Source organism: Schistocerca serialis, chromosome 5 (assembly GCF_023864345.2).
Source record: "Schistocerca serialis cubense isolate TAMUIC-IGC-003099 chromosome 5, iqSchSeri2.2, whole genome shotgun sequence".
Taxonomy (NCBI): Eukaryota; Metazoa; Arthropoda; class Insecta; order Orthoptera; family Acrididae; genus Schistocerca; species Schistocerca serialis.
Window position 1 is genome coordinate 112,052,530 of NC_064642.1, and position 24,102 is coordinate 112,076,631.

The 24,102-nt window shown below is 38.4% G+C and overlaps 1 protein-coding gene across 3 annotated transcripts in view; it reads right to left on the reverse strand.

Annotated features, from left to right (window-relative positions):
- LOC126481319 (3'-5' exoribonuclease 1-like) overlaps positions 1-19,117 on the reverse strand; it is a 103,211-nt gene extending 84,094 nt beyond the window's left edge. For all 3 annotated transcript variants that reach the window (XM_050104982.1, XM_050104981.1, XM_050104980.1), the window contains exons 1-2: positions 18,894-19,117; positions 2,833-3,143 (exon numbers count right to left, since the gene is read on the reverse strand). In XM_050104982.1, the coding sequence (XP_049960939.1) occupies positions 2,833-3,143; positions 18,894-18,920 (338 nt within the window). In that variant the 5' untranslated portion in view covers positions 18,921-19,117. The remainder of the gene's footprint in view (positions 1-2,832; positions 3,144-18,893) is intronic.
- Positions 19,118-24,102: the final 4,985 nt, after the last annotated feature.

Consider the following 24,102-nt stretch of genomic DNA (forward strand, 5'->3'; position numbering starts at 1 on the left):
GCAACTGCATCTTTCAACACAATCGAGCACCTGTTCATAATGCATGGCCTGTGGTGGAGTGGTTACACAACAAAAACATCCCTGTAATGTACGGGCCTGCACAGAGTCCTGACCTGAATCCTATAAAACAACTTTCGGATGTTTTGGAACGCCAACTTCATGCCAGGCCTCACCGACCAACATCGATACCTCTCCTCAGTGCAGCACTCCGTGAAGAATGGGATGCCGTTCCCCAAGAAACCTTCCAGCACCTGATTGAACGTATGCCTGCAAGAATGGAAGCTGTCACAAGGTTAAGGGTGGGCCAATACCATACCGAATTCCAGAATTACCGAGGGAGGGCGCCACGAACTTGTAAGTCATTTACAGCCAGGTGTTCGGATACTTTTGATCACACAGTGTACATTCATTGACATCCACATTCTCAATTAACCATCTACTCACAAAGCTACCAACTGACATATTATACATTGTATGGTATATTCTGTTCTGGTGGCTTTTCTGTCAAAGGTCATACTATCCTTTCTTCGCCAGCTTAAGCGCTAGGCTACACGACATATAGAGATATGTGTCTGGTTGTTCCGATTGAAATGAGTGTCTTTCTATATAATGCACATGTATTGCAGTACTTTTCCTTAGACTTACTTCATAGCTTATGGTTTTGCATATCATCCAGCCACACGTCTGCTTACCAGCAGACTTATCACTTTCATAATAACTTACTGGTTAGTGGGAATTTGTTACAGTATACTACATTACATTCATAGTTTAATGTAAATGGATAGATAAAAAAATCTACTCACCAAGCGGTGGCAGAAGGACACACACACACACACACACACACACACACACACACACACACACACACAAAGGTTTAACTTTTACAAGCTTTCAGAGCCAGTGGCTCCTCCTTCTGGCAGAAGAGTTGAAGGCAAAGGAAAAAGGAGCCATTGGCTCCGAAAGCATGTAAAAGTTAAACCTTTTTGTGTCTGCTCTCCTGCTGCCACTTAGTGAACAAATTTTTTGTCTATCAGTTTACATTATACTGTCAATAATTGATTATTTTTGCTGTTATAGATTCATAGTTTGGTTTATTAAACATGTTTCATTAAATAATTTGGATCTTATGAGTCTGTAATTGATAAATGATATTGATGTAACTTTATATTCTCGTTTTATTAGTTGTTAGTGTATGGAACATGATGATGAGGGGTTCACCTCAGAAAGTGGTTTATGTTTTATTACTATATGACAAAATGGAATCAAATGTTTCACCTTCATTGTGGATTCATCAGATACGACTAAACTGTTTTACACTAGTCATTTCACACGTATTGCATTAGCATTACACTGTGATTACCTATGCATCATACGCAATATTGACCTCCACTTAGTAGGTTCTTTTTACGATTATATGACATACATATTTTGCTCCTAGTTTATGATATACAGCGTGCAACTGTTCTCTTATTTTACTCCATAATTTAGCTGTAACTTTGATGTAACTTCCTGTACAGTTTGGTATTGTAATGTTATTACACATTACCACTGTATATAAGACTTGCACCACCCGCTTTTGTTATCTGTTTCATACTGTTGTCTGTACACAGGAGCCCGAAGATGGCGTAATATATCGCTGAAACTGGTAGCCCAATAACAGTTTGAAAATCAGACAGCTGAAAGGTGTCTGATTTGACGTTCTCCAATGTGGATTTCTACCAGGGAAATCATCATATCAGATCACAGCTTTATCCTAAGGCAAATTTTAGAAAAGACAATTGAATTCAGGACTGACATGCATCAATTCCTCATATACTACACATCAGCATTTGATAGCCTGGTCAGACTGCCATTGTCCTGTGCTTAGACTGGACTAAGAACTCCTGGAAAATTTTTGAGGCTTGTGAGAATTACAACGATTGAGGAGTAGAATAGAATAAAAATGGGAGTAATGGAGTCTCATCCACTAGATATAAAGCGAGGAGATATGATGGCGTGTCTCCATTTTTCACATTGCCTTGGAGGTCACGAAGAACACAAACCTGCTGAACAGGGGAATGATCTTTTATAAATCAGTGCAGATACTCACTTATACTGATGACATAGTACAGATACAAGAACTCTGTCTTGAGCAAGTCAGCAGGAATGTGGGATTGCATAGCAACTAACAGGAAGCAAAATATATGGCTGCCACAAGAACAAACCACCCTCAATAACACTGGGCTAAATATCTGGGACTGACACTCACCCACCTCAAATAAAACCATGTACCAAAAAAATTATTTTCCGTAATGCCTCGAACTTGGTCATTAACATCGAACAATATTGGAATGGTAAATGTCTTTGAGAGAGAGCGAGAGAGAGAGAGAGAGAGAGAGAGAGAGAGAGAGAGAAGGGGGGAGGGGGGGAGAGGGGGAGAGGGAGGGAGGGAGGGAGGGAGGGAGGGAGGGAGAGAGAGAGAGAGAGAGAGAGAGAGAGAGTGAGAGAGAGAGAGAAGTAATTCGAAAAATTGCTGATCCAAGCTGTGAAGGAGGGTATAATCATGAACTGTACACTTTAGATACCCACATATCACACAAATAGTGAAATCATCCAGATTGTGATTGGCGAGGCACTTGGCACTGATGAGTGATATGGAAGAAAGTAAGAGGCTGTTAAGATGAAAATCCAGAGGCCCATCAACCCCACTGAAGACCAGATAAATAGATAAGTCATGGGAGGCCTGCAAAAATGGGCTGCTAGAGTGTTGGATCATGGTAACTGACAGAAGTGTTTTAAGAGGCCAAGGTTCACAATGAAATGTACAGCAAAGAAGATGACTTGTTAACTTACGGATAATCTGGTGGATTTACTTCTTCACACGTAGCTTCAAAATCTACAATCACATAATATGGGTAAAGTTTATGAGAAGAAGTCACATTGATTGTAGCCAGCTTCCTTTTCTTATAATAATTCTTCAGGCGCTTTTTTAGAACATCTGTTGATCCTTCTGTGCTCAGTCGTAGGCTCCTCATTTTCTGTATTAGTGTCTGCTTGTTCATTCTATTAACCTGGCCATTTAACCTCGACAGCTCATGATACACTGCATCACTATAAGGAGAGCTTCCCAGTGTCTTAGCAATGGGCTCTTTAGCATCATCAGCCTGCAAATAAACAAACTTTCTTGAAATTCAGCGAACTGATAAGTATTATGCAGTACAAGATTAATAGCAAAATTATTCATAAACCAGTACTTAAGGGGAGCCGGAACGATCCATATCCTCCATGTTAATTTTAGCAAATAAAAGGAACATATTTTCTAAAACCATTAAACATATTGCTCTGAAATTTGGACTAAGTTCGGTGAATATTTCTCTAAAAAGCTATAATGCCATGTTAAGAAATATTTATTGGTTTTTGTTTAACAGTTTTTTTTTAAACAAATGCTTAATTTTTCCCTAAAATTTTGCACTTTTTCTTCTACAACTCTTGAATTATACAATATTTTTTTACAATTTGTTATAAAAATGAAGGAAATGAAGTAAACAACATTGTGTATAAATTTCATTGATATGCTGTTAGCAGTTTATGAGAAAATGTTCCTCAAAGATGAAAATTTTAAAGTTATGGGAAATGGCTTCCAAAGTTTTTTAATACATTCCTGCCTCATATGATGGATTTTCAGCATCCTCTTCTTTTTCCAGTGTTAGTTTCCTTTTCACTGGTCTTTTCTTCCCTTTTTATTCAGCACATCACATTTGATAAAACTTCCTTCATTGTATGTTGCCACTGCATCATACACTCCAAAATGCAATGTTTTTATCTGTACAGACACTCTTTTGGGAATCCTAAACCAAATTAAATTATTTACACTTTGATTTGGATTTTGTGTATTCCCATGTAAACACTTTTCCAATAAACTTGGCTGTGACAACTCTGAATATTGGCTTAATAACATCAATTACATCATTTGGCAAACTGTTTTTATGGGCATATTCCTTTCCTGATTGATACTTACACCATGAGTCATCACATGTGGGGCACAGTGCATGTTGTGGGTGCTCATTGTTGATGCAGTATGAAAAAATAATGCCCATACTGCTCTCCCCATATGCTCAATGCTTCTTGTATTTTGCCTAATTGCACACCCACAATACCTCTGCAATCTATCAATTGCTTCATCTGCCAATCTTCCTCTTCCTCCAAGGGTCTTACCATCACTAAGCTTCTGGGATCCTAATGTCTGCTTTAGATTGCACAAGCAAGCCCCCATGCACTTCTGTGCATGCCCAATACACTCCTGTTTCTTAATGTGAATTTCAGTGCCATAAGGTTTGAGTTCCTCTACAGCGTTATATCCCTTAGAATCACCATCTCCTAGATAGTTAGTGTATTGTACATTATACCACTCCTGTGATCTGGAAAAAATTGCTTTCACTCCCTCTACTTCCATCGCTCCACTTGTGCCGTGAAAATTTGCTTCACAACTTTCACTATGTTCGTCCTTGGTATTGCCCTTACATCTACAATGTTTTGATAGAATAGCAACATCAAATACTTTGCAACTGTCTCCACTGGTAGCTGTCACAATTCCATTTAGAGATTTATGACCTCTACGTTGCCATTATCCATCTAAAGCAACAGTTAAATATCTACAATTCCCATTATCTGTCACAGCTTCTTCAACTGCTTTCTGCATTGTTGCTTGAGCAATATCTTCAGCAGAAGATCCCACCAATTCACTATAAAATCCTAACTTGGTTGGTGCTTTTGGCAAGTTCATAATTCCACATAACATTGTCCCTGCAGCACTCCCCTTGCCAATGCAATGCAAGTCATACACTAGCCTATCATTTACATCATACACCTTCTTTCCACTAACACCACTACGAGGAATACTGTTGGAATTAGAAAACAAAACTTCTGCAGCACATTTGTTACACTTCAATAACATTTTACATGCCAAACCAATGTGTGAAGTTATTTTCAATTCCAGTCCTCTTTCTTTGCAAACTTAGCATAATATGTTATGTTTCAAATTATTAGAGAGCAAGGAAATGCTAATTATTTTATTCACTTCATTACTGTCACTTTCATAGTTTTCAAATTTTTCTTTGCTGTCACAAAGTTTCTTGCTGGAATAAGTTCTATCACATTCATTTGGAGTAGTCGGTGAAGCAGTCTGAGCAGCATCTCCCTTCAAAACAACAAAAGATTATTTCTTCCACTCATTGTGCCTTTTCTTAAACACTCGATTGCTGAAACGGGGCATATTGACATCCACAAACCAAATACGTAAAACAGGTACGAGCAAAATTCGTCAAATATGCAAAATTGAACAGCTAAACAACACAAAGCAAATTCCATAAGTCAACACACATGGTATAGCATTTATGTTTACCGATATGAACAGTCACTTGTCACAGAGATAAAGCCATACAACATTGGAAAACAAAACACTGTCTAATTCCGCAAAGATACCCTGCTTGCAGCCCAGTGAGCGGCGCCATCAGAGGTGACACACCAAGTCGCTACAGCCATTTATGCGGTGCGTCAACTTTGCAGCGATAAAAAACACACTTAGAATGGTGAAATTTGATTTGTTTTATTCAGAAAACTCCAAATAATTTTATAATGAAAACAAAAAACATTAATTTTGTCACTTTCATCATTCCGGCTCCCCTTAACAAACAAATAAAAAGTGATTAGTCAGAACTCCTCACAAATTTAATAATGAAAATTGTTATGCACTTGCCTTTTTCATTTTCTGTAGCATTTTCCTGAACTGGAAGAGACTAAAAACTTAATGTGTAGTTTAACCAGTTGATGAAACATTTCATTTCATGGACGGAGATTGAAGAAGATTTTACCTTACCCTTCTTTGACTCCTTGATTCACTGAAAACCCAATCAGTGTCTCAGTCACAGTGGATAAAGAAAGGCTACTCATAAGAACATGTACCTACATTCTTTCAGTTAGCACCACCATTCAGCCCAAAAGCGGAGGGTTCTAAGAATCTAGGTTCATAGAGCGGAAACAGTCTCAATGATGCAAACTAGCCAAAACAACTGAACCACATATGAGAAGTCTTCTGAAGAATGGTTGTAGTAACAAACAAATATGGCAAGCAATTTCATGAAGTACCTGCACGTAAAAATAATGTAGGCGTAATAGTTTCTGGGCTAGCACAATGAAGGAAGCTATAGTGGTTAATAAAGAAGGCAATTTGCAGCTGTTCATAGAACGGAATGCTGCCATTGAGGTTAATGTGACACGGGACAAAAACATTACCTTATATAGCAATGGGCAGAGCAGTTGCGGTATCACAGCCGACACCACAGCTGTATAAGGATGAAATCAGTAAAAGCACATGGCACACATTTATCACCTGACAAAATTTCCAAGGAGAGTTTGGAAAAATGCTCACGGACATACAATCACTTGAGATGGCCCAACACCCTAGAAGATTTTATTCATTTACATTGCCATAAGACCACATATTTGTACAATACTCTGACTTCTCACTGCATTGCAAATCAATCAGAATCATTAAATGAACACCTCACAATATAATAAATTGCAACCAGCTATTGGCTTTTTGGATACAAAAAAACACCGCTCTCAGAAAGAGAGAAATTGGATAACATTTATTTTCACATAAGCTACATGGTCTCAAACATAGAACCTCACTCATTATGATGGGCTAAATTCATACAAGCTTCCAAGAAAAATTTTCATGGCTCAATAGCCAATCACTGCTGTGTGCTATTAATCAAAAGCAAATAACAAAATGTTTGACGTACCCAGTAGCGGAATGTACCTTTTGTTAAGTACAGTCCCTTGGTGTTCAGAGGACCATTCAATACCGAACAGTCACTTTGCTTTCCTCTGCCTTGAGATGTCATATGGATGTAGTGTGGTGGAACATGGGGTCAGCACACCATTCTGCTGGTCATTGTCAGCTACCTACACCTTGGAGCTGCTAATTCTCAATTGGCATTATGAGGCCGAGTGCACCCTGTTCCCATACTCCCACCTTAGAAAAATCCCTGGAAGTAGCAGGAATTGGACATAGGTTCTCCACAGGATGGTCAGACTCATTAGTTGCTCAGTTACAAAGGCAGATGCTGTCATACAAGTAGCAGAATTAATAACAAGAGCAATCCGAAATGAAAAGTCTTCAAAAATGATGCGGACGCAGAAAAACTGTTATACAGCTATTTCCATGTGTTGTTGCAAATGGTACTTCCCACGTTTCCAAACAAGCACATGCACACCTTGCTGGTACACTCAGTCTTGGCTTGGCAGCCATTGGGAAGAGAGCTCCCATTGGACACTACTGCCAACTGCAACATTTGTGTAGTTGTTTAGGTTTTGAATGGCAAAAGGTGTTGAGAAACAACCAAAATTAAGCTTCAATTGATAGAGAGTTGTGCATGGATGTCAAAAGTGTTTGCAAGTGGCGTAGTGTTTATAGCTGGTTGTATTTATGAGGAACAAAGAAGTGGGAGATCATAAATTTCTGACAAGACAGTCACGAGGTGGCATTCATTCATTCACATACCATCTTCCATCAGTCCTCTAATGATGGGATGTGTAACGGTTCAAGTTATACAGGCAGAAGCAACAATTGCTGGCTACTTCTGTAAAGTATACTAGAAACAAATTATGACAAGTGCTAATGTACCCAAACTAATAATTAAGGTAATTACTCCCATATTATATTATTCATGTGTGTTAGAATTTTGAAAAAGACAGTACTACTCCTCTGATACTACTCAGCTGGTACTATTATCTAATATTTCAAACAAATCATTTTAACTTTACACAGATCAGAATTAGCAGTCTTTATAATGGCAAAATCAGGAACAATGCAATGTAAGTATTAGACAGGAGAATTTACATTCGCGAATCCAATTATTCAGATAAACTGTAGGAGGAGTGGCTAAGGAGGTATTCTTTCATTTTGTGTTTAAATACTTGGGGATTTTTAATGGCTGTGAGATTCCAACCGGACTTGTTGTAGACAATAAAACCATAAATGAAGACAGGCAGATTACTCAGAATGACCTCTGCATTTTGGTTCCTCTCTCAGTGAACACCAAAGTCAAGTACTACCACAGCATTGTTAAACCTTAAGCAACATATGAGAACTGAAACACTATTTAAGTTGAACACCAAATTAACAACAGACAAACTCCAGAAAGTAGAGCAAAGAATCATCAGATCAGTAATCAACTTAACAAAGTATTCTGCCATATATCAAGACTACCAAAAAAGTTATTCAACTACTTTTGAAAAAAATAAAACTAAGAATAACTGGTTTAAAGAAGTCCAGGATGATTATAAGAGTTACAAATAACAATCCAACAAATTAAACCACTTCTGGAACAGAGATATAAGGCTTAAACCAAAACAAAGTAACATAGCCTGCAGCCAGGCGACTAGCGCGAGTTTTGGTGTTCTCGTAAAGATAAGTTATTTTAGATTATAAAACATATAGATTAGTACTGATTACGTGGTAAATAAGTGTATTAGTGTGCCGTTTAAGTGTACCATTAAAGGTTTCACTTTTCTTTACGTAATATAGCAGAAAACGCGAAAAGACCGTACAGTCGTATTTTTTGTTTACGTTCTGCTGCAGCAAATCTATAGAATTTCGCTTAGTTGTTCCTTGCTCTCTCCAGCAATTTAACTTAGCTTACCTCTTCATTATTTAACTAGCATTTCCGGAAAGTAGCGTAAAGTTTAACTTCTTGTTTCAGAAACTTTGCACTTTTGTTTTTGTTTACACACAGTTGCGTATAGGCCAAATTTGTGTAACCATATTTTCGTGTTTATCTGTAATTTAACTGACTTATTCTTAATCAACTATTACGTTTATCATGAGTGAAAAGTGCTTGACTTGCCGTAGAATTGTTAGGTCGGGGCTTTGGTGTGATGGGTGCTGTAGTTTTTTCCATGTGGGTGACTGTAGTGGCGTGGGAATAGGGGAAGTAAATGAGACTCATCAGTGGTTTTGTAGGATTTGTAGTAGAGATAGGAAGATACTGGAACAGGAGGGGAAAATTGCTGCCCTTCAGGCTGAATTAGACAAGGCCAGGGGAGATCTTGACAGGTTAAGGAGGGAGAAGGGTAAAGAGAGGTGGGAAGTGGCAACAGGCAACAGGAGGAACAGGCCTAGAACTTTGTCTGACAGCTTTATGGTGAATGTGGAAAATAGATTTGACCTGTTGCTTCAGTTAGAAGCTGGTGAGCCTCAAGCAGTTGCAGGTGTAGACAGGGCACAACAAACTTTCAGCAGCAGATTGAAAAGTAAGAATGTAGGGAAATCAGAAAAGAGAAAGAAAGTGTTGTTGTTAGGTAGTTCCCATGGAAGAGGTGTTGGCCAACTCTTGCAGGATGAACTAGGATCAGAATACCAGGTCACCAATTTTTTTAAACCTAGTGCTGGTCTGGAGCAGGTGACAGAGGATTTAGGATCACTTTGCAAAGATTTCACTAAGGAAGACACCGTGGTTATAGTGGGTGGGGCAGGTAACAGTATTGACAGAAATCCTGGGTACAGTATAGAGTGTGACCTGGCGAAGATTGCATCAGCATCGAAGCATACTAGTGTTGAGTTTGTATCTGTTCTTGGGCGCCATGACCGACCTCATTTGAACTCTTCTGTCAAGAGAGTTAATTTGGAGCTGGAACGGCTGCTCATGTCGGGTGCGGGGTCACACATTGGTGTGGTTCATGTTGATTCTCTCAGTAGGTGGGATTATACTAGGCATGGCCTTCACCTCAACAGGAAGGGGAAGGGTAAATTGGCTGGGGAAATAGCAGGAAAGTTAAAGGGGGGAGGCACTGTCATGAGTGGTAAAATACCAGTGGTTATAGGATTCAGAAAAGACTCTTTTTTAGGGTAGGGAGGACAGAAAGAAAGCAAATTTTAAGAGAGGTTAGAACTGAGACAAACCTTCAGTTTGAAAAAGAAATCAAAAAACATAATTCCAGCTTATTACATCAGCATAAACAGCCATTGGTTAAGAATTTTCAACTGTCAGCAGATATTTTAACTCCACCCAATTTTAACTCAGACAATGTGAAATGTCAGCTATCTTTATTGCATCAAAATATTCGAGGACTGAGAAATAAAATTAATGAATTAACTATATGCATAGATGAATTAGAGTCTTCATACCCAGCTGACATAATCTGCCTCTCTGAACATCATGTGACCACTGGTATAGAACTTTTAAGTGTTACAGGGTTTAGGTTAGCATCTCACTTTTGTAGATCAGAAATGGAGAAAGGAGGAGTTGCCACATTCATCAGGAACTGTCATAAATTTAAGAACATAGACATTCATAAATTTTGCCTAGAACAGCATATGGAAGCATGTGCAACAGAATTAGATTTTCACAAAAAATCTTTCATAATATTAAGTGTATATCGAGCACCTGCAGGTAACTTTAATCTGTTTGTAAACCACCTTGAAGCTGTACTGGCCCATTTAATAACCAAAAACAAAGAAATAGTGGTTGCTGGTGATTTCAATGTAGATTTCCTTAAAGACTCTCCGAATAAGAACTTATTTGAGTTAGTAACACTATCATTCAACTTAATTCCCACAGTAAAGTTCCCCACTAGGATAGCCACTTGCTCACAAACAGCCATTGATAATATCTTTATAGAAAAGTCCAATGAACAAAATTATATTACAAAACCAATAGCCAATGGCCTCTCAGACCATGACATGCAGTTCCTTCTGTTAAATGTTAATACTGAACAGGATATAAAATCTGTTAAATCTGAGCTCAAGAGGGTAATCAGTAAGCCAAAAATTGATTATTTTAGGACACTCCTCAGAGACATTCACTGGACTGATGTTTACAGTGCTCATGGCATGAATGAAAAATATAACATTTTTGCTAATAAAGTGCTTACCTTATTTGAACACTGCTTTCCCCCAAAACTTACCAAGGTTAGAGGAAAATCTACAAAGAAGCCATGGATTACTCGAGGAATAAGGGTATCTTGTAAAACAAAAAGAAAACTGTATCTGTCAATCCGAAACATTTCCAATGTTGATGCTATAGCACATTATAAGAAATACTGCAAAATATTAAAGACTGTAATATGGATGTCAAAGCAAATATATTACAAGGAAAAGATAGTCATATCAGATAACAAAATAAAGACAATATGGGATATAGTGAAGGAGGAGACCGGTAGGACCAGACATGAAGAGGAACAAATAGCATTAAGAGTAAATGATACATTGGTGACAGATGTGTATAGTGTTGCAGAACTTTTTAACAAACATTTTATAACTGTTACTGAAAAGATGGGGTTGTCAGGTTCGGTAGATGCTGCTATGGATTACCTTAGACCAGACATTTCAAGTAATTTCCATAACATGAATTTGACCCTCACTACCCCAACAGAAATAATGTCCATCATAAAATCTTTAAAATCAAAAACATCTAGTGGGTATGATGAAATATCAACAAAGTTAATTAAAGAATGTGATTCTGAGCTAAGTAACATATTAAGCTATCTGTGTAACCAGTCGTTTATCAGTGGAATATTTCCTGAATGGCTGAAATATGCTGAAGTTAAGCCACTGTTTAAGAAGGGAGATAAAGAAATAGCATCAAATTTCCGTCCAATTTCACTGTTACCAGCATTCTCAAAAATTTTCGAAAAAGTAATGTACTGTCGTCTTTATAACCATCTTATCTCAAATAACATACTGTCAAAGTCACAGTTTGGATTTCTAAAAGGTTCTGATATTGAGAAGGCTATCTTCACTTACAGTGAAAATGTGCTTAATTCATTAGACAAAAAATTGCAGGCAACTGGTATATTTTGTGATCTATCAAAGGCATTTGACTGTGTAAATCACAATATCCTTTTAAGTAAACTAGAATATTATAGTGTAACAGGAAATGCTGCAAAATGGTTCAAATCTTATATCTCTGGCAGGAAACAAAGGGTGTTATTAGGAAAGAGCTTGATACATGTCTATCAGGCATCATCCAACTGGGAACTAGTTACATGTGGGGTCCCACAAGGTTCCATTTTGGGGCCCTTACTTTTTCTTGTGTATATCAATGACCTTTCATCAGTAACATTACCAGATGCCAAGTTTGTTTTGTTTGCCGATGATACAAACATTGCAATAAATAGCAAATCAAGTGTAGTCTTAGAAAGATCAGCCAATAAAATATTTGTGGACATTAATCACTGGTTCCTAGCCAATTCTTTGTCACTAAACTTTGAAAAAACACACTACATGCAGTTCAGAACTTGTAAGGGGTGTCCCAAGAGTATATGTCTAACATATGATGACAAGAAGATAGAAGAAGTGGACAGTGTTAAATTCTTGGGATTACAGCTTGATAATAAATTCAATTGGGAGGAGCACACCACAGAACTGCTGAAGCGTCTTAACAAATCTCTGTTTGCAATGCGAATTTTGTCAGACGTAGGGGATATAAAAATGAAAAAGCTGGCATACTATGCTTACTTTCATTCCATAATGTCATATGGGATTATTTTTTGGGGTAATTCATCAAGCCAAGCTAAAGTTTTCCGGGCACAAAAACGTGCAGTAAGAATTATATGTGGTGTGAACTCAAGAACATCCTGCAGAAGCCTGTTTAGGGAACTAGGGATACTAACTACAGCTTCCCAGTATATTTATTCCTTAATGAAATTTGTCATTAAAAATATATCACTTTTTCAAACCAACAGCTCAATTCATGGAATCAATACTAGAAATAAGAATAATCTTCACAAGAATTTAAAGTCACTTAGTCTTGTACAAAAAGGTGTGCATTATTCAGGAACACACATTTTCAATAACTTGCCAGCAGCCATAAAAAGCTCAACAACCAATGAAATTCAGTTTAAGAGAAGCCTAAAGGATTTATTGGTGGCCAACTCCTTCTACTCCATTGATGAATTTCTTAGTAAAACCAACTGATTTGTATATAAGTACAACATAACTTCTGCACAATTTCAGTGCAGTAATGTGTTCACTGAAAATTTGTGTGTGTGTGTGTGTGTGTGTGTGTGTGTGTGTGTGTAAGTATAATCTAACTTCTGCACCATTTCAGTGCAGTAATGTGTTCATTGTAAATAAGTATTACAGTAGTTGTATTACATGTTTATTACCTTATAAATAAATAAAAAACGTTTTTTATTTTAAATTCAGTGCAATAGTATTTGTAAAATGACTCTTAGTGTTCATTAAAAATGACGATCATTCCACTTGGGACCTGTGGAATGGTACATTAGTTTATTTGTTTTAGTTGTAAATATTTGTCATGTATTGTTGTTTTTCTGACATGTTCCACATCCAGGAGGACCTCCTCACTACGGATCAATTGGAATGAAAGTAAATCTAATCTAAGAAGGAAGGTCAGCCACTTCAGAAAGCTGAAAAAGTTTTGGGAGCAGAAGAAGCTAAAAAGCCAATCTATACTTCAGAAAATATATGGAATAATTGAAGCACTCCAATGTGCACATTAATTATACAAAAAAGGTTCCAAAAACCTACACAGAACAGATCGTTCACAACACTGTTCATCATAAACAACAAACAAGGTGATCTAGGGACATACTTCAAATTGAGCTTATCCATCATAGATATCACTGAACACTATGACTGTATATTAAATTATATATAACTACAGACAGCTGTGACCAAATAAGTGACTGGTCATAGCTATCTGTAGGTACGTTTCATACTATATTGTTTTGATTATGTTCACATAGAGACTTGGCTCACTGATCAAGACAAATCTGTATCAACAATGAGCACCAAGGCACACACGGCTACAAAAATAAACAAAAATGTCATCATGTTCATTAAAACGGACTTGGTAGAGGCTACTTCGTTTCTCAGGCAGCTACTAGAATCATTCAGTTTGAGCAAAGAACATGTGGTGGGACTGTGGCTCAAGTGAAGAGTCAGTTAAACTCCACATACTTACATATACACCTGGCAGAATACAGACCCCCTTTGACATAGAATCAATACCAGGAAGTTTCTTTAAGAAATGATGTTTACTGCACTACAGCTACAAAGTGTAGCACAAATGTAAATATATATTAGGCCTAACATTAACCAAAAGGACAAGTAGGACAATGTGTGAAACTACAATAAGTACTGGAATACAACACTATCATGGTGCTTCTCCAAAAGCCCTATGAGCACGGAAATTTGTTTGTGGATACTTCACAACCAGACAGCGACCAATGTTCATCAGAAACAAAGGCCAAAATGTTGAATTCTGACTTGGTCCATCAATCATTGCATTTTGGAATGACTGCTCCTTTAAATTTCAGGAATGCAGACACTTATATTTATTCTCCTAATGTTTTGGCTGAAAGTTATACACCAGAAATATATGGAGACAAAATAGAATGCATGTGGCAGTACGCCAAAAATTTAATGGATCTCACTATTTCTTCCATCAAAGAAAAATCAAGGATAGTTTCCAGCATTCAGCTGCTGTATCAATGTGTGTATAAGTGACTTAGTAAGTAGCACTAGTAGTGTTAAAAAAGTTTAAATCTCCCAGGGCCTGACAGCGTGCCTGTCAAGTTATATACAAAATTTATGATTAAATCCACTCTTGACCATAATATTCTTCAGATAACTTGAGTAAGAAAACTTACCACCAATTGGAAAAGAGCACAGATCACACCCATCTAAAAACATGCTGTCACTCATTTCCATTTATACTAAAATTCTAGAATGTTTTCAGGGATCAATCTATCTGGAACAAAATGACGTTATCTGTGTCCACCAGTATGTAGTTAGTTCCACTGATAATTTTGCACGATAAATTGTAGTTATGTGGAACGAGTCATTTTACATTCACATTGCAAAACTATTTGTACATGTTGTTAAGCAGCTTACATGCTGAATATTTCTGAGTGTTTTTCATTTTTATTTTTTATGTCGGATAAGCCTGTCATGTTAATCCTTAATAATGCTTTTCCATGAACAATGTCTTGATGCTTATGGACAGAGGGTAACTAGATGGATTCAATGACATCAATAACATATGAGACATTTTTATGGACTGATAAACCAGGATCACAATTAGACTGAAAATTTCTTACCATGCAGAATTCAACATGGTATCCCCAATAGTGTCATCTATCAATGCAGAAGCAAAAGCAGTGTTAGAGAAATGCAACAGGGCCATTGATGTTCATATTACATATGAATGATTCATTGGAAAGAAGTTCGAGCCATCTCAGAGTTTTGTATATCAAACAGTTATCTACGAGGAAATATTATCTCCTTAGAAAAATAGTGTTACCCATTAGAACTTGAGAAAATGTCAGTCAAAAGCAATGACTCACAACTACTTCGTAATACAGTGTTGTACGTCTTATAGGATGTACAAATATAATAGCACTTGACTGTATAAGAAATGAGTTGCATTTATAAACAGACTTGTAATGGAAGTAACAATGGACAGATAAGTGAAGTGGAATTATCATGTAAGCTCACGTGTAGGTAACCGAAATAGCAGTTTTTGTTTATATGCTACTGGCCATTAAAATTGCTACACCATGAAGATGACGTGCTACAGATGCTAAATTTAACTGACAGGAAGATGATGCTGTGATATGCAAATGATTAGCTTTTAAGAGCATTCACACAAAGTTGGCGCTGGTGGCGACACCTACAATGTGCTGACATGAGGAAAGTTTCCAACCGGTTTCTCATACACAAACAGCAATTGACGGGCGTTGCCTACTGAAACATTGTTGTGATGCCTCGTGTAAGTAGGAGAAATGCGTACCATCACATTCCCGACTTTGATAAAGGTCGGATTGTACCTATCACGATTGAGGTTTATCATATCGCGACATTGCTGCTCGTGTTGGTCGAGATCCAATGACTGTTAGCAGAATATGGAATCGGTGGGTTCAGGAGGGTAATATGGAATGCCGTGCTCGATCCCAACGGCCTCGTATCACTAACAATTGAGATGACAGGCATCTTATCTGCAAGGATGTAACAGATCGTGCAGCCACGTCTCGATCCCTGAGTCAACAGATGGGAACGTTTGCAAGACAATAACCACCTGCACAAACAGTTCGACGACATCTGCAGCAGCATGGTCTATCAGCTCGGAGACCATAGCTGCGGTTACCCTTGACGCTGCATCACAGACAGGAGCGCCTGCGATGGTGTACTCAACGACGAACCTGGGTGCACGAATGGCAAAACGTCATTTTTTTGGATGAATCCAGGTTCTGTTTACAGCATCATGATGGCCACATCCGTGTTTGGCGACATCACGGTGAATGCATATTGGAAGCATGTATTCGTCATCGCCATATTGGCATATCACCCAGCGTGATGGTATGGGGTGCCATTGGTTACACGTCTCGGTCACCTCTTGTTCGCATTAACGGCGCTTTGAACAGTGGACGTTACATTTCAGATGTGTTATGACCCGTAGCTCTACCTATCATCCGATCCCTGCGAAACCCTACATTTCAGCAGGATAACGCACGATCGCATGTTGCAGGTCCTGTACAGGCCTTCCTGGATACAGAAAATGTTCGACTGCTGCCCTGGCCAGTACATTCTGCAGATCTCTCACCAATTGAAAACGTCTGGTCAATGGTGGCCGAGCAACTGGCTCATCACAATACGCCAATCACTACTCTTGATGAACTGTGGTATCGTGTTGAAGCTGCATGGGCAGCTGTACCTGTACACGCCATCCAATCTCTGTTTGACTCAATGCCCAGGCATATCAAGGCCGTTATTACGGCCAGAGGTGGTTGTTCTGGGTACTGATTTCTCAGGATCTGTGCACCCAAATTGCATGAAAATGTAATCACAAAATGGTTCAAATGGCTCTGCGCACTATGGGACTTAACATCTATGGTCATCAGTCCCCTAGAACTTAGAACTACTTAAACCTAACTAACCTAAAGACATCACACACATCCATGCCCGAGGCAGGATTCGAACCTGCGACCGTAGCAGTCGCGCGGCTCCGGACTGAGCGCCCAGAACCGCTAGACCACCGCGGCCGGCATGTAATCACATGTCAGTTCTAGTATAATATATTTGTCCAATGAATACCCGCTTATCATCTGCATTTCTTCTTGGTGTAGCAATTTTAATGGCCAGTAGTGCATATAGGATACTGGCAAACTGCAGTGTTTACCAAATATATTGCTTTTAAGCACTTACAGGAAATTGCAGCATTGTGTGGGATCAGGGTCAGGTCAGACAAAGAAGGCAAAACGATTGAACACAAAGAAGGGTGGCAGGAATGGTCACAGTATTTTTTGACAGATGAAAGAGTAACAGAAAAGGTGAAAATCATGTGTGACAAATAATTTAATAAAAGTTCCATATATCTCATGAAAAGCTGTTTAGAAAATTAGCTGACAGTTGAAACTATGAATATTCTTCAGCCTGAAATGTATGGATATACATGGGTGACTGGATGGGGATTTATATCTCAGCCTCCTAAGTCACCAAAATATTCATTACATACCATACTTGTTAGCAGTAGCTTCCCAAACAATTTCCTCAAATTTGATCTCTAACTTAAATTTGAAATTAAAACACCTCTGTCCACACAATATTTTAACAACCCTCAAGATTTTTAAAACATTTTTGTCTGTGTTTTTGTACTATGTTCTGTGAATTTAAATCTAATGTATCCATCTAGAAGACATTCTACTCTTGCTCTTTGGTTGTCATCATAACTGCTTAGCATGTGTTGTTCACTATAATTTTTGACTGTGAGTCTCTAACTGTTTTATGTACTATTAATGCTGTTATTTTATTACAATTGGTTCTAATGCACATCATCTGCATAATAATACAGATTTTTAAATATGTTTGTACAAAATCACATTCCAAATACTCACCCACTCCATCCTCACCCAGTAGAAGAAGCCATATTACTTTGAATCACAACTTACACGAAATTAAGGCATTTAGATGAGTTAACAACTGATGTCTCACCAATAAAATACATTACTTATCACACAATAGACCATATCATTTCATGTGCAACTATTAAAAACTCTATACATTGAATTTGTCTCTATAAAGATTATCTTTATGTGTATTATGATGTAACTAGCATAGGTACTGTTCATATCTTGCACTTCGTTAGCATAACCTGTAATTACTGATCAAAAGAATTGTTATTATCAAATTTGTATCTGCATTTTTTGAGTTATGTATTGACACGTTCCAGGAAAAGGTAGCCTTTTCTTACATGATTTCATAAAACCCCCAGGAAAAACATTTAAAACACCTAAATAATAAGTGAAACCGGAATGCCATCATTTTTCAATCAAAGCATTAACACTCGCCTACATCTGACCACATTCAATTAAGTACACAACATTTATGTTAAAACCAATGTGCACAGCCAGTTCTCACACAAAGTCAAATTTACTTGTTCATCATACATACAAGAACGATACATCAGAAAACAGCTCTTGAACTCTCATTGCACCTACTGTCTTTTGCACTACATATTAATTCAATGGTGTGTTCATAAAATATTTACAACATTGCAGCACCATAACTTTGTATCATATTATGTCCCTCAAGTGCTGCAAATTACTGACCCAACAGTGAGCAGTGTTAATAAAAAGACATGTGTGTTTCCTTGGTTTCAATTAACTTTACACTCTAACATTTTGGTCTTTGACAGTACTGCAGGTAAGTGATCAGCACAGCCAATTCTGTTTCTTTTCTGTGTACAAGTGTTTAAATACCGTGGCTACACTTCACAGCACCAGCTTTCTAATAGTTTTATGTAGTCTGTTTTTAACCAAAATTATATTATTACAACCGTAGGTAGCTTCAACAGTGAAATATAAGAAAAATCATTGCATCATATTACCTTGGAAGCTTTTGTAGAATTGGCCATCTCAGCAGCTCGTTGTACTATGTAGAACACAACACCCAATCACTGTTCAACAACAAAATCTGAACCATAACAACTCGGCCGAAATGGGAGTTATCGTGGTACAAAACATTACATCAACTCCAATTCCAATGTAAACATTTGCCGTTCATCGCTCCCTCCGATTTCCGACACACTCAAAGATCATAGTGTTTGTAAGATATGAATTGTATATTCAGGAGTGCATCGAGAAACGTTGTAAAAATTGTTTTTTTGCGACCTAAACAATTTACAAAAATTGACAGCCTTGGAATATTTAAAAAGCAAATTGCAGATCCGGCGTTAGTTAAACAAGAAATGGAACTTTTCCGAACATCTTAGTCGGACCAGAGGCATTGAAAATAGTTCAGGGCATACTGTTCCATAACCAGTTATGTCTCAAAACTCACACACATCGATCGAAAGAAATATGGCGATGTTGGGAAAATGTCTATACGGGGTAGTCGGAAGCAGTTTGAAAAGCTTGTAAAGGTGCTGCAGGGTAGGTTGTGCTGAGAAATAAATGTTAAGAAAAACGTTCGATACGTTGCGTCTTTTCCGAATTAATTAGCCCTGAAGGTAGTCAAGCAGGGCGTAGTGCGCGGCGCAAGATACAACGTATCAGTTGTTCTCCTATCGTAGCTGATAACGTACGACATTACTCAGCCTACGGCTCGGGTTCTACCCTTACTACTGTCCCATGTCCAATTTTTATATCGCTCTCTTGTTCGGTTTGAGGAAACCAAAAGAAGAACACGTTTAGCGTCACTTTCTCTGGCGAGCCGCTTAAATTTGCGCTCGCAATGGTCTGGATGGGTAACCTGAAACTTCGGAAACGGCGTGTGGGGACCGAACAATCGACTGTAGCAAATGACTCCAACTAGAAAGTGTTGTATATCTTTCATACTTGTACCTCTTGTAATTGTGATTCTAATAAAGCTATCCAGGGTATGTGCATCAACCTCGCCTTTGCACTAAGCATTCCTATAGAGATGATCCTGATTATAACGAGAAATGTCGACTTCACTAGACAAAGGAGGGATAAATGGAGAGGACGACGGCAACATGCTGCCTCCACACTTCAACGCCAGTATGAGTGCTGACCCTGCTCCCCCTCCGCCGCCTCCCCCCCCCCCCCCCCACACACACAATACAACAACAACCGCGTCTACTACAACCAACTACGCAAGGTAGGACAGTGTAACAAATGAAATTACAAGCTTTCTGGACGTCTTACAAGCAGAAAGCATTTTTGCCAGCACGAAATCGATAATGACATGCAGTTTCATTGTGTTGTGGCACACCTAAATAAATTGCAAATAATTCTCGCCAAAGAGGTTTCGCTTTTCCACAACAAAACGGGTCTAAAAAAAAAAAAATCTTTGCCCCCTCTCCAGAGCTCAGGCTGCAGGGCTGATGGCAGACAACAGTTTAGGCAATAGATCACCATGTCAACTTCTACACGAACTTCATTCTCTATCAGGAATAGACTTAACACAAGAACAATCACTACACACAAAGTGGATTAAAAGACTCCCCAAAAATATGAAAATCATTTTGGTCATGGACAAAAAGTGCCGGCAGAAAGAGCAGAAGCAATGGCGGCATGCATCGAATTCAAAGCAAACAACGTTGTAGGTGGAATTATTTCGATTTAGAGCTCTGGACTGAGCACGTCAGAATTGAATCAGCACATGAGCGAGGCGCAAGCCCTCACAATGGAACAGTTGGGGGATGCAGTTCACAGTTTGGCTGCACAGGTGGCAGCACTGAATAACAAACAGCGCACAGGAGAAGGTAGTGACAGCAACGGCTGGGGTCGAAACCACGTGCAAAATGATAAACATTGATGAACAAACAGATTTTCGTGGTGTTGGTTTCACCAAAGATTCACTGAGAAGACTCGCAAATGCTTCACATCATGTCAGTAACCAAACACATTCAACAACCTCTCTAGGACGCTCAGTTGTTACATACAAACATTAAGTTGCCGGCAGAAATATGTCATTTGTTCGCCTATCGCCCCTTCAATGCCAGGTTCGCAGGAGGCTTTCGCAAAATGTAATCTCCCTGGTGCACAACTGGGTGTGCAACGGAAGAAGATATCTGCAGTCACGAAATTGGCTCCACATCCATCAAGAATACAGATGGCAAGTCTGAACAGAATTTTCCAACAGGATACTATGTTCTGCATACTGGAAGCAACAGGCAACCAGCTAGGCAGCCTCGAGCTGGTAGCCAGCACAGAAGTAATATGCACAAGGTGTCACCACATCGCAGCATCATCTGGTTATGAAAATTTCAGTTGTCAAGGGCAGCACTTTTTTACAGCCACTATCAGGATGTGAGGGTAGGATTCACAACTTTGACAAATTAGGCAAAGCTACTATTCATAACAGGCAGATACTCCCAAAAGGAGTTTCTGGTAGATATGGGTTCACATGTCTGAGTGTTACCTGAAGGATTGTTCCAATTGGACTGCACAGCCACTCCTCTACATTTAACAGGAGCAAATACGTCAGCAATCTAAGCATATGGAAGCATATCATTGGTTTAGATCTTCGCTTTCAAAGAGCACATGATATGGAATTTATTGATAGCTGATATCACCAAGCCAATTCAACGTGCTGATTTTTTTACACAGTTTCGACTTTGCAGTTGATATTAAGAGAGGACTACTGCAGAAAGCAGTAGACACAGTAGTAGGCGAAAACGATGACTGGCACAGCAATAGTACAAGAATCTCCAGGGATCCTGTCAACAGCAAAGGCGCAGGTGAAGACATGACACATCATGGAACATTTCATTCACACCACACCAGAAGAACCAGTAGTGGTCAAACCATAGTTTTCTGCAGCTAGGCAAGACATGGAGAGGAAAATACACAAGGATGTGACAAGGCTATCAGGAGACAGAGGAGATTAAAGAGAATTCGCAGACTGCGCTTCATGCTATACAGCAAAAGGCGTACCGCTTTGGGAAGTGGAAACGGTGTTGGGAGCGAAGTATCAAGAGGTAAGTATTTCGAAGGAGACCATGTACAATAAGTAAAAGGTTAGCGTAGAAAAATTTTGTGGACAAAGTTCCAGAGTTTTTTTCAGGCAGACCTCGTATGGAGCACAGGAAGAATGACTGAATGCCTTTATGCATGCAGTAATTATTCTAATCTTATCCTCACAATCCCTATGTGAGTGATACTTAGGAGACTGTGGTATATTCCTGAAATTATCATCTAAAGCCAGTTCTTGAAACTTTTTTAATAGACTTTCTTGTAATAGGTTATGCCTTTCTTCAAGAGTTTTCCAGTTCTGTTCCTTCAACATCTCTATGACACACTCCCATGGATCAAACAAACCTGTGGCCATTCGTACTGCCCTTCTCTGTATATGTTGAATATCACCTGTTAATCTAATGGGTTCCACACATTACACTTCGTTTCTATGAAAATTTATCAGTCAGAAAGCTCACCTATATAAACAGGGCAACTATCTTTCGATTTACAGAGATACAGTTTACTGTAACAAAAGCACCATATCTCACAGCAAACGAAGCCAAACATTTACAATGTACATAGAACTGGATTAGTTCAGTAGGCCATCTTCACAGTGTTGCCACTTCTCACGACACTGGCTTCTGTAAAGGTGGCTATGATCATGCTCATGAAAATCTGCTAAAGAAAATGCTGCTCAGAAACTGATGATTAACTCAACTTTCTCTGAATGGACAGTCAAATTTTTAATAAATAAGATATTTTGCCCTCACATAGAAAAATAAGACACTAGTATGTAAAAATTTATTTTCTTTTCCTTGGTCCTTTAATGACAGTTCATTAAAATACAACAACACGGGAAAATATACATTGTCTGTAGAAGAACCAGAGAGCTTCAATTTGTTATTGATCTCCTCTTGTATGTTGTGCGTAGAATAGGCCTATAGATTTCCTTCTTGACCTATTCCTGTGTAATAGGCACAACACGGCTCATTTTGGTAACTGAAAGTGTTATTTCATTTTTGGCCTTCATCATACTTTTTGTAGCTGTCGAAACTCATGATACAGTGAGATAAATCATAATAAAACTCTTTCTCGATACACATGTGCGGTAAACGTCAACACAAATAACGTCCGCCATCTTGTCAGAGCTGCTGTAGATCATCATTTCCCCTAAATATGCCAAACACACCGTGTCTGACAAATGTCTCAATCATTGGTGTACACAGTCAAACATTTGCCAAACATAATTAAGTTTGACAAACTGCTTTTCTATGGGGTCGTAATATCCACAGTAAGCTGTCTTCACAGTATCGCTGCTTGTGTAACGGTAACTGTACCTCAGTGCAGGCATGTGAGAGCTGGAAATTGCTGCTGAAACAAACCAGCTGTCTTTATGCAAATGAAGCGGTGTTATGAGTTCCTACCACAAGGTATAAGAACATTTTGCCACGTTACCAACTATTTATTTATATACTACACCTATGTGTATTGTTAAGACTATGATCATATGGGATATCAAACGAAATTTGTGACTAGACAGGACTTTTTGGTAGGGTGAATGCAGCTTGTTTTCTTGGATGGAGAGTCATGGTCAGATGTAGAATTAACTTTGGGTGTTCCCCATAGAAGTGTATTGCGATCCTTGCTGTTCAAGTTGTGTGTTAATGACCTTACTGACAATATTAATAGTAACCTCAGACAGATGGTGCAGTAATCTATTATGAAATAATATCTGAAAGAATCTGCATAAATATTCAGTCAGATCTCGATAAGATTTCAAAGTGGTGAAAAGATTTACAACCTGCTTTAAATGTTCAGAAATGTAAACTTGTACACTTCGCAAAACTAAAAAAATGTAGTATTCTCTGACTACAATATCAGTGAGCCACTGTTGGATTCAACCAAATCATACAAATACCTGAGTGTAACATTTTGTAGGAACATCAAATGGAATGAGCACATTTGCTCAGTCGTGATAAAGCAGATCCCAGACTTCGGTTTGTTGATAGAATGCTGCAGAAGTGCAGTCAGTCTACAAAGGAGATTGCTTACAAATCACTTGAGAAACACATTTGAGAGTATTGCTCAAGTTAATGGGATCTGTACCAAATTGGACTAATGAGGTGTATTGAACATATACAGAGAAGAGCAGCACAAATGGTCACAGGTTTGTTT